The sequence below is a fragment of the Mobula birostris genome, chromosome 2, assembly GCF_030028105.1.
Source record: "Mobula birostris isolate sMobBir1 chromosome 2, sMobBir1.hap1, whole genome shotgun sequence".
In the NCBI taxonomy this organism is placed as follows: domain Eukaryota; kingdom Metazoa; phylum Chordata; class Chondrichthyes; order Myliobatiformes; family Myliobatidae; genus Mobula; species Mobula birostris.
The window spans coordinates 176163965-176176439 of NC_092371.1; the positions used below are offsets into that span (position 1 = coordinate 176163965).

Consider the following 12475-nt stretch of genomic DNA (forward strand, 5'->3'; position numbering starts at 1 on the left):
TATCTAATCTGTAGGGCTCCAAATGTTTCAAAATACACAAAAATTCAATTCAAAACAATAATATACCTTGACATACATTCACTTGAAAATAGTGCAATTCTCTATGGATTTATTATGCAAAAAATCTTGCATCTCAGGTCATTCATAGCTTCAGCATCAGCTCCAAGTAAATTTGTGGGTTCTTTGGAGATGTTGGAAAAGGAATGCCAATTAAAATATCTTAAGACTTGTAGCTGATATGTATACAGAGAGAACAGTTTCTATTTCAGTTCTTTATGCAACCTGACATATTTTTTCTAAAGAATGTATCATATGTCACTGCACAAATGATTCACTGCATTTAACATCACAAGATGGAAGTTTGCAATCTTATACTTTTAGACCATTTAAAATTGCAAACATTATATATGCAGTCACACAGCATGAACACTCCAGTCATCTGATAATTCAGCACACAACTGTCAATTCAACATTTCAAGTTAACTTATTAATGATATAGTTTAATGCAATGAAAATTAATGCCAACACAACGACCACTAACAAATGTCCATTCAGCAGCCACATCAGTTTATTACATTATGATATACTGCACAACTTACCCGTTTGTGCAAATATTTACACGCACAGAGACTAACTCAGTCACTAATGCATACTCATTCCTTTTCCATACTCATTTTGTTGGCTAATTTAAAAACTTGTATAGAACAGCAACAACAAATAAAATATTAATTAATTGAATTAAAGTGTAAAATACATGAATGATTCAATTACCACATTCACAGTTATTTCCATAACATAAATATAAAGGCATCCGTTAGTCTTGCAAGACCATGGATCTGCGCCTGGAAAGTCTTGACTCTCCAGGGCGCAGGCCTGGGCAAGGTTGTATGGAAGACCGGCGGTTGCCCATGCTGCAAGTCTCCCCTCTCCGTGACACCAATGTTGTCCGAGGGAAGGGCAAGTGCTGATGCAGCTTGACACCAGTGTCGTGGCAGAGCACTGTGTGGTTAAGTGCCTTGCTCAAGAAAACAACACGCTGCCCCGGCTGGGGCTTGAACTCACGGCCTTCAGGTCACTAGTCAAATGCCTTAACCACTTGGCCACGTGCCCAATCAATTATTTCCATGACTGATTCCAAAATTTCATAATAAGAAACATGCACTGCAGAAAACAAAATCAATATATTACAACCCTGTTTGTGTGCAATGATTAGAATGATATTTCTATTGTTTCACACACAGGATATCTACCTATCTTTAAGCTTGCAAATGACAACTTGCACAGATTTCAAATGATGAAGGAAAAATGCACTGTATTGTGTTTTTAGAAATTATTAATCTATTTCTTAGTGTTGACAGGGGAAAGCAATGAATAAAGAAAGACTGTTCATTTTTATGGGGTGGATTAGACAATTACAGTAATCCAAGCTAGTTACTATATGACCTGCTTCTCCATACTCCCAACGTAATTGAGGGGGAACTCAAGTCTATTTTTGAATTTACCATTGTTCTTTTTTCCAGGCTTTACTCGATGGTCCATCTTTACAATTACCATGACTGATGATTGTTGTTAGCTCCCTTGAGCCTTATACATATTAATGAGGAGAGTTGGCAAGCATGTTTTACTTGCAACTTGTTATTTTTCTATTCAGTGGATAACCATTGGTAATCAGGCGGCAAAGATCAATGAGTTTAAGAATTCCCTAGATATATTTCACAGCTAGTAATCCGTAATTGAAATCCAAAAGCAAGTGTCGGGATGCTCCAGTCCTTGGCCTTTGGGCTTCATAGGGCTGAATTATTTTTCAAGCTTGCCAAGTGATTATATTATCCCATTAATTTAATAATAATTATGATACATGAAGAAACTATTGTGTTAATGTATTATGTTTGGTTTTAGTTCTTGCAAAAGCTATGCATTCTGTCATTGTCCTATCTACTTCTACCAAGTTTATTATGCAGTAGGTGGAAGCTCATCGTTTATCAGAGATGCAAAGAGACTTGGAATCCCTTGTGCAGGATTCCTTAAAGGGTAGCTTGTCGGTTGAGACAGTAGTGAGTAAGGCAAAAGCATCGATCACATTCATTTCAAGGGCACTAGATTATAAGAGCAAGGATGTAATGCTGAGGCTTTATAAGGCATTAACCAGGCCACACGTAGTATTGTGAGCAGCTTTAGGTCCCATATCTAAGAAAAGATGTGCTGGCATTGAAAAGAGTCTAGAGGAGGTTCATGAGAATGATGCTGCCAATGAAAGGGTTAATGTATGAAGCATCCTTGATGGCTCTGGGCCTGTACTCACTGAAGTTTAGAAGAATGTAGGGGGGATCTCATTGAAACCTGCCGCAAAACAACAAATTCCACAGCATATGCCGGTGGTACTAAACCGGATTCTGATTTTGATGCTGAATATTGAAGGGCCTAGATATAGTGGGCAGGGAAAGAATGTCGCATTTAGTGGGGGAGTATGGGACCAGAGGGCACAGCCTCAGGATAGAGGGATGTCCATTTAGAACAGAGACGAGGTAGAATTTCTTTAGCTGGGGGGCAGGCTGTGAATCTATGGAATACATTGCCACAGTCCTTGGAGGTGATAGGTTCAAAAGTGGAGGTTGATAGGTTCTAGATTAGTCAGGGCATCAAAGGTTCAGGGGAGAAGGCAGGAGAATTGGGTTGAGAGAGATTATAAATTAGCCTTGATGGAAAGACAGAGCAGAATCAATGGGTGACTTGCCAAATTCTGCTACTATGTCTTACGGACTGCCTCCTCCTCGTGTCAGATTTGGAGTTGCATCCTCATGGGGACTGTAGTACTTACAATAGACCCCCAACTCTCTCTGCTGCTGCCAGACATGAGGGTCCAGTGCAGAACGCCATTTCTCAGTGGTAGTGATGAGGGCACAATCTAGATGTACTTTCTACCTTAGTAGATGATGGTGTTCAAATAGAATATGTGCCATGTTTCTCACTGAGAAAATGTGAAGGTGCTGACAACAGCAGCGAGTTGGTGCAAATGTCATATGGGTAGGCAAGATGTAGCACGTTTCCATGGTCTGCTTGAGTAGGATCCTGTCCTGGGCTAATATCACTGTGTTGCCCTTAAGGCAGTTATTTGACTTTGTTGGGTCTATGTTTTAAATGATTTGTTTGTAACTGTTTTCTAGTTAAAGTTAAAGGTTGATAATTATGTTACAGTTTAACAAAGGTAAATTCATTGTCCATGGCATATCGCGGCATGTGATGACGTCACCTCCGGTTTTGCCGCGTCTTATGTGTAACCTCTGGTTTGGAGAAGGTTTGAAGGTGGGTGCCATACGTGCAGCGTGATCGTGAAGAGCTCCGTTTCTACCCACAAAGAAACATTATAGAAGCAACGCTGTAAGTTCATAAGAATGTATTTGAAGTAAAAAGATTAACGCGGTTTCTGTTAAGGAAGCGGCGGTTGGGGCGGCACGCGTGCTGGCTTTTCAATTTCAAACGTGGGGTCGGCTCGAGCCCGATGGCGGTTTGACACGACCCCCTCACCGGTTACTCGGGCCGGCGGGAGACACTCGCTAAAAGAAGAGAGCGTGCATGGTCTCCAGAATGAAACAGACCCTGTATATGTTTGTATTTTTTTATCAACAGTTTTCACCATACGATGTTAATGTGGAAGAGTGAACAGTAAATGGTTAACCTTACTACGACTCTGTGTTCATTGGCTCCAGTTTAACTTGGTGTTTAGTCAGAGTTTCAACACACTGCACCAGAACACAACAATCACCATATGCACATGTTCCCATTCAGACACTCCCATTCTTTGTGCTCCGTGACTTCCTTTTATAAGGACAGCATACACTTACTCAGAGGATATCCAGGCTGTCAAGAGCAGCAAGGGAGAAGGCAGGCAGATTTATACTGTATCCATCAAGTTTGCCAAGACTTTATATTTTCCCATCGGGGTGTGTGGGTGTCCAGGGAGGGATAGCACTTCTGGTGAAGCACCTATCATGTCCATTCTGGGACATCTCACTCATCTTTGGTGCCAACCAGACACTCAGCTCTCATCTGCAGCTCCAAGTGGCTGTTTGAATTCAACAGCAGCCACACCGCTTGGCAGGTGACCTACACCAGGTGAGGGTAGCCAACGGGCCACATTCCCCAGTGAGATAGGCACATCCCTGTCCTAGCATGCAACACCAGCTTCGGCAGACAGGGCAGATGAGATCAACAGTGAGATCCAACAGCCAGGAAGGAGACTCTACAATGCTCCATGGAGAGCGGAGGGAATGATGAGGCACAGAAGTAGTCAGGTCATCAACTGCAACCAAGGAAGACTCCAGTTGTACTAAAGGACCTAGACTTCCTAGGTTGAGATAATGAAACTGCCCCATTGCAACAGCTTTTCCACTTTTAAAACTCTCCTGCAAGGATTTTTGTCATTGGACACAACAGACAACCACCACCATATTATCCCATTAGTTTAATAATAATTGTGATACATGAAGAAACTATTGTGTTAATATATTATTATTAGTTTTAGCTCTTGCTAAAACCAATGCTGAACCAAATACTGAAAACAGTCAAAGTTTACAGGTGTCCTCAGTCACGTCTCCAAAGAAAGTTGCTTCACTTTCTTTCCATAACGCAGAATAGTAGTAGGGATTTGTTCCCTTAATGGAGAATGCCAGGGCGTGAATTTGTTTAAAGTGGGGATGCTGGTGGATGGGCAACCACCACAGAGCCCTTGATAGATCAGGGTCAGGATACAGGGACATGGAGTGTACGACAACTGGGGCCCTTCCTCCACCTTCACTGCCATTTACATATGTCATCATGCCAGAGGATTTGAAGCTGCACCTAGTTACTAGGTTAATACAGGTTCTCTTCAAGTAAATGTCTGGTCTCTACAGCTCACCATTTATATTTACTCAACCCTGTAATGACGTTCGATTATTTCTCAGTTTGAATGCACATTTATGCAGTAAAAACATTAGAGACACTGGAACAGTAGTCCTGAAAGAACGAGGCTTCACACATGATGCCGGAGCAATTGTGGAAAAACATCAGAGGCAGGTCTTACCTTCATAAACTGCCTTGAATCCTTGTGCGCTGACTGCGAAGTCAGTGGTGAACCAAAGGGTGAGGATTGAACCTGAGCTCACAATCGGCGATGGAAGTTGAAAGCCAGTCACCCTGCGGGAACAAGCGACAGGTGGAGAAGAAAATGAGTAGGAATGACAGACCATGTGGGATTAGTCATCAGAAAGCCACTTACCTCTGTGCCTTCCTTCTTGAAATATAATTCCATTTTGAAATTTTATCAACATATTTATGGTAATATTTTGGTATTTTAATGTTTTGGATATTGTGTGACATGTGTGGGTGCACCCTGGTCCAGATAAACATTGTTTCATTTGTTTGTATATATGCACAGTCAGAAGAAAATAAACATGAACTTGATCTTGAACTTCAGGTTGCACCATTACTAACTTATCAGAGAACAACCACAAGAAGTCGGGTTAAGGCTTCATGGTTCTTTTACAAAATTGACATGAATATTCAAGCTTTAGAAATTGGATATTTAAGTAAACAGATGACAATTTTCATACTGTCATTCACAATATCATTACATGACTTGTCCTCAATCAAGCATTTATCGGGCTCTGACACAAGAGGCTCCAGATGCTGGAATGTAAGGCAACATACGAAATACTGGAGGAACTCAATGGGTCATGCAGTATCTGTGGAGGGAAATGGGCAGTTGATGTTTCAGTTCGAGACCCTTCATTCTGACTACAGCATTTAATGTTCAGGATTTATAAGGCATTAGACAAACCACTCTTGGAATATAGTGAACAGTTTGAGCCCCTTATCTCAGAAAAGATGTTGTGATATTGGAGAAGGTCCAGAGGAGGTTCATGAGAATGATTCTTGGAATAAAAAAGTTAATGTATGAGGTGCATTTGATGGCTATGGAACTATAGTCACTGTTGATTTGATGAATGAGGGGGTATCTTATCGAAACCTAACAAATATTAAAAGGCCTATACAGTGTGGATGTAGATAAGGTGTTTCCCCTTGTGTGAGTCTAGGACCAGAAGTCATACTCGCAGAATACAAGGACATCCCTTTAGAATAAAGATGAGGAGGAATTTCTTTAGCCAAGTTATTGGCGATATTTAAAGCAGAAGTTGATAAGTTCTTGATGAGTTAGGGCGTTCAAGGTTACGAGGGCTGGCAGGAAAATGGGGTTGAGATGAATAATAAATCAGTCATGATGGAATGACAGAGAAGACTTGATGTACTGAATGCCCTAATTCTACACCTATATATTTTGGTCTCACTATATTTCGGGTTGACACCCTGCATCTTTGACTATCTCCTTACCTCCACAGGTGCTATCTGACTGGCTGAGTTCCTCCCATAGCTTAAATTTTGCTGTGCACTCCTTGTACAATGCCAGCTCTGAAGCCTTCAATAGCTGGATAGAGTTCATGCAAAATGTCTTTACAGATGTTGCCTGACCCACTGAGTTCCTCCAGAAATTCATTGCTAACTTCTAATAATCACTTAGTACAGTAAACTTGAGAAATAGATTCATAATATGCACTTAGAAATATCCCAGAAACTCCAAGATTTTTTTTTTCAGATACATTAGCTTAATTTGTCACATGTACATTGAAACATACAGTGAAATTCATTGCTTTGTATCAACAACCAACACAGTCTGTGGATTGTGCTGGGGGCAGCCCACAAGTGTCACTATGCTTCTGACATCGAAATAGCATGCTCACAACTTGCTAACCCTAACTTGTACATCTTTGGAATATGAGAAGAAACCTGAGCACCCAAAGGCAAATCACATAGTCATGGAACACATGTGCAAATTCCTTACAGACAGTGGCAGGAATTGACCTTGCTTGGTGATCATTGGCACTGTAAAGCAAATACACTAACCTCTATGCTATCGTGCCATTCAATTTCTTTGCTGCAGTGATCAGAATTCTTCTCTCCAGTGGCATTGGTTGAGAGATAAATACCAAGCCAAATACTCAAGAGATCTGATATTGAAAATGTGCCTTGGAATCTTCCACAAAATGCTGGAAGAACTCAACTGTTAGACAGTATTTTTGGGGAGGAATGAACAGTTGACATTTTCAATGGAGGGGCATCAGAACAGGAGCTGATGAAAGGTCACTGCCCAAAACGTCGACTGTTATGCTTCTTCATAGATGCTACTTGATCTGCTGAGTTCTTCCAACATTTTGTATTTTTCTTCAGGATTTCCAATATCTGCCGAATCTCTAGTGGTTAGAATCCTTTGTGTCCACTTGAGTGGGCAGACAAGCCAAGATTTTACATCAATCTGCTCACTAAGTAGTTCTTCAATAAACCTGCTGCTGATCAGGTCAATTGACCAAGATGTCATTCCCAGGTGGAAAGATTCAGTTTGAATTCTGCTGAGCAAGTGCCAAGTCTGACTGAACCAATCAATACCTGCCTAACATGGCACTACGTTTAATCAGATCATTCAGAGGACTGATTAGTACATCGAACAGTGAAGACTATTTCCTGGTCAGAATTTTGGAGTGTGAAATAATACTCACTGTTTTGTGTTTACATCATGAAGTCAGATTATTGTCAGCCCATAATGGAAAATGGCTTCAAAATATTAAGCAATGTGTATAAACTTTAAAACTAACAAAAAACTGAAATGCCATTGTTTAAAGTGCAAACATTAAGTGTTAAACACAACACCCATACTGCTGACAAACACCTGACAACCAAAAGGAAACATACAGATATTTTTACAAAAAAAACATACCGCTGGAAGAACTTTACAGGTCAAGCAGTGTTGTGGAGGCAAAGTGATAGTCAATGTTTCAGGTTGAGGCACTACATTTCCCTGGACACAGGATTGTTGTGTTCCTCCAGCATAAGACTGTATAACATATGAGCAGAATTAGGCCATTCCGCCCATCGAGTCTGCTCTGCTATTCTATCATAGCTGATTTACTTTCCCTCTTAACCCTCAACCTTTCTGTTCTAAATGGACATCTCTCTATTCTAATGTTAATCCTCCCAGTCCTAGACTCCCCTATTATAGGAAACATCTGCTCTATATCCATTCTATCTGGGTCTTTCAATATTTAATAGATTTCAATGAGATTCCCCCTTATTCTTCTAAACTCTGGTGAGTACAGGCCCAGAGCCAACAAACACTCATTACACATTAACCCTATCATTCCTAGATCATTCTTATGAACCTCTTCTGGACCCTCTAAACAGAATTTATTTTCGCTTTAGGTTCCAACATATGCGGTCTCTTCTGTCTTTACAGATCTTATTAAGTCAGCTAGCAGCTTCAGAGGCAGAAATAAACCAGAAGAAAAGTGGTTCTTCTCCAACCTTAAAGAAATAAAGTAGCGTTGTTTGCTTGTGAGAAGGTGTTGAAACCATAACTATAAAGAGTGAAGTGCACAATGCAATTCAGAGGCAATTTTTCATCTGGGCAAAGCATTTTATTTTGTTTGAACCAATTCACATATAGTTTTATTTTGAAATTATGATGAATCTACTTTAAAAAGGACCACCAAATCAAAAATAAAAATAAATACAATATTTGGTCTAGTCGAAATGCCAGCTTTGTAATGCTTTGAAATGCTTTTCCTTAAATGATGTTGGAGATTTTAAAGGACACTGTAGCTATTAATGAGAGGTTGGGACTACGACCTGGGTCCATCAATCAAGTTGTCTCTGTTCACTTCAAGCCCACAAGAGCAAAGCACATTTTCAATAATAACATCCACCAGAGTGAATCTTTATCCATGCTGCTTTCTAGCAGAAAATTATACCTCACCAATTACTTTTCAGTTGGACTGTCAGTCCAATCTCATTCATTGTGAAAGAATTCTAACACCTATTTTGCAACCAAATATAATGCACAGTGAAATAGAGGCAGACTCTGTGCATTGAATGACAGGGACCTTTGTCACTCTTACCTACCAAGCACCATTAAAAGCTAAGAAATGCATCTTGACTTTCATCATATCTTAAGTCAGGTATCCTACTGAGAATTTACTTTAATTTTAAACCATTAGACCACACAACATAGGAGGTGACAGAGGCCATTTGGCCAATTACATTTGATCACTATTCCATCTTGGCTGATTTATCTTTTCTCTCAACCCCATCTTCCTGCCATCTCCATATAACCTTCAGTGCTCTTTTTAATCAACACCCTATCAACTTCCGCATTAAATATACCCAATGATTTGGACTCCACAGCCATCTGTAGCAATGAATTCCACAGCTTCCCCACCAATTGGCTGAAGAAACTCCTCATCTCTGTTCTAAATGGATGTTCCCTATTCTGGTCCTATACTACCCTGCTACAGGAAACATCGGCTACAAGCCCACTCTATCTATGGCTATCAAATCAGCCGTACCCTTTCAGTACCGGCAATGTTGAAAACTATTCCCTCTCTGAATTAGATGCAAAAATTGGTGAGATACCTGTTTGAGATAACTATTTTGGATGTATTTCAATTAATTTCAAAAAGAGATTTTATTTTTAAATTTTGTTTTCTGGCTTTGTGGATAAAGTGAAGCATATGAAAGTGAAATCCCAGTGTTGATCTTATTTTGTGAAAATTCTCTTAATTGATGCCGTTGAACTTTTCACAGCTATAGTACATTTTCAGTATAATATTTTCTTCTGTTATTACAAATCCTTATTGCTATTGAATGTTCAGTTTAACTTTATATAAGACCATAAGAGAGTTAGGGTATTCAGCCCATCGAGCCTGCTCTGCTATTCAATCATAGCTGATTTACTTTCCTTCTCAACCTCATTCTCTTGGCTTCTCCCTATAACCATTGATTCCCTTACTAATTAGGCACCTATCAACCCTGACCTTGAATATATCCAATGACTTGGCCTCTGCAGCAGTCTGTGGCAATAAATTTCTCAGTTTAACACTCTCTGGTGAAAGAAATTCCTCTTTATCTCTGTTCTAAATGGAAGTCGCTGTATTCTGAAGCTCTGCTCTCTGGTCCTAGATTCCTCCACTGTCGGAAAAATGCTGTCCACATCCACTCTATCTAGGCCTTTCAATATTTGATAATTTTCAGTGATAGACACATGGCTGAGAGAGACATGGAGGGAAGGATTACTTTGATCTTAGAGTAGGTTAAAAGGTCAGCTCAGCATTATGGGTTGGAGAGCCGGTACTATGTTCACTTTTGCATTTCATCCTTGCATCCTGGTCTGAGTTAATTGGAAGACCAGTAGCTCTTTTGGATCCCATGAACTGTGAATGTTTGTTTGTGGCCTATTTATCTCCTGGAATACAATAAATTACAGCTCTTCTTCAATCACCTTGTGCAAAGAAAGTTTAATTTTGGAGGGGTTGGAGGAAACCAGGAGCTTGATTAACAAATATCATTCTTAAAATAAAAAGAATAAAGATTAGTCTTGTTTGTCATATGCATATCGAAACATACACTGAAATGCTTTGTTTGCATCAATATCCAACACAGTCTGAGAATTGAATTGAATTGACTTTAATACTTACATCCTTCATATACATGAGTAAAAACCTTTACATTACGTCTCCATCTCAACTTGCAATGTGCAATTATAGTAATTTGTAATAAATAGTATGTACAACAGGACAGTCAATATAGCATGGAAATACTATAATTGTATCTGCGTGAATTAATCAGTCTGATGGCCTGTTGGAAGAAGCTGTCCTGGAGCCCACTGGTCCGGCCTTTAATGCTGCGGTACCATTTCCCGGATGGCAGCAGCTGGAACAGTTTGTGGTTGGGATATCTCAGGTCCCCAGTGATCCTTCAGGCCATTTTAAAACACCGGTCTTTGTAAATGTCCTGAATAATGTGAAGTTCAGTTCTACAGATGTGCTGGGCTGTCCACACCACTTTCTGCAGAGCCCTGCGAATGAGGGAAGTACAGTTCCCATACCAGGCAGTGATGCAGCCAGTCAGGATGCTCTCAATTGTGCTCCTGTAGAAAATTCTTAGGATTTGGCGGCCCATACCAAACTTCTTCAACTGTCTGAGGTGAAAGAGGCGCTGTGTGCTTTTTTCACCACACAGCCAGTATGAACGGGCCACTTGAGATCCTCAGTGAAGTGTAAACAGAGGAACTTCAAGCTGGTCACTCTGTCAACCCCAGATCCATTGATGTCAATAGGGGTTAACCTATCTCCATTCCTCCTGTAGCCCACAACCAGCTCCTTTGTTTTTGTGACATTGAGGGAGAAGTTGTTTTCTTGACACCAATATATCAGGGTGATGACTTCTTCCCTTAAGCTGCCTCATTATTATTTGAGATTAGGCCAATCAATCTAGTATCGTCAGCAAATTTAATTAGCAGATTGGAGCAGTACACAGAATGTACAGTAGGCAGCCCGCAAGTGTCACCATGTTTTCGGCACCATCTTATCACGTCCACAATTCACTAACCCTACCCCGTATGTCTTTGGAATATGGAAGGAAACGGGAACATCCAGAGGAAACCTTTGCGCTCATGGGGAGAACATACAGACAGCAGTGGGAATTGAACCCCTATCTCACACCTTGAGCTGTAAAGCTGCTCTGAAAATTCATCCCAACAAAGCACATTTTCCCTCTCTTTTTCTCCAGAAGCAGGCGGACTGCCCCAAAACAGTCTAGCTCACTTTGATGCATGAGGGCCATACAGAGAATTTTGGCTGCAACTAAGGTACATCTCTGGTATCAGAATAGTCAACTGTGGTAAAACTGTCCTAATTCTGAAATAGGAGTACAGCAGGTGGATAATCCAATATCACTCACCTTAATCTGGCTAATTCCAGTCAGAATTACCCAACCATATCTCTCTTAAGTTCCAATTAAATAGAGTCAGCGAGGAAAACAACATGAAAGCAGTCCCTTTGGCCCAACTAATCCGTGCTGACCACAGTGCCCATCTGAGCAAGTCCCATTTGCCTACATTTAGTCAATATCCTCCTAAAACTTTTCTATCCATGTATTTATCCAACCCTTGTTTAAATAGTATTGTACCTGCTTGACCATCATCTTATGGCAGCTCTTTGCACGTACAGATGAAGAAGTTGCCCATCTGGACTCTTTGAAATCTTTTACCTTTCACCTTAAAGCTATGCCCTCTACTTTTTGGTTCCATTTCCCTGGGAAAACAACTCCATGCATTCACTCTTTTTGGGCCTCATTATGTCTCCTCTCAGTCTCCTCCTCTCCATTGAACGAGGACCTATCCTGACCAACCTCTCCCTACAACTCAGACCTTCAAGAACTGTGAACGTTTCTGTAAATTTTCTTTATATTTTTTCCAGTTTAATGATATCTTCCTTGTAACATTATCTTTAATATATCGGATGGGCTGTCCTGAGGTCAGCACGTAGTTGCAATCACCAGGAAGGTGCACTGGTATCTATACATTCTTAGGAGGTTAAGGAAGTGTGGTTTG

General features: G+C 40.4%; 1 protein-coding gene and 1 long non-coding RNA gene across 2 annotated transcripts in view; one reads left to right on the forward strand and one right to left on the reverse strand.

The window, feature by feature from the left end:
- Positions 1-12475, reverse strand: part of csmd1a (CUB and Sushi multiple domains 1a) — a 2254753-nt gene that overhangs the window by 1637360 nt on the left and 604918 nt on the right. The window contains exon 3 of the mRNA XM_072251121.1: positions 5063-5175. Within this exon, the coding sequence (XP_072107222.1) occupies positions 5063-5175 (113 nt within the window). The remainder of the gene's footprint in view (positions 1-5062; positions 5176-12475) is intronic.
- The window catches only part of LOC140193934 (uncharacterized), a 69449-nt gene continuing 60247 nt past the window's right edge, over positions 3274-12475 (forward strand). Inside the window, exon 1 of the long non-coding RNA XR_011885001.1 lies at positions 3274-3378. This is a non-coding gene — a long non-coding RNA (uncharacterized lncRNA). The remainder of the gene's footprint in view (positions 3379-12475) is intronic.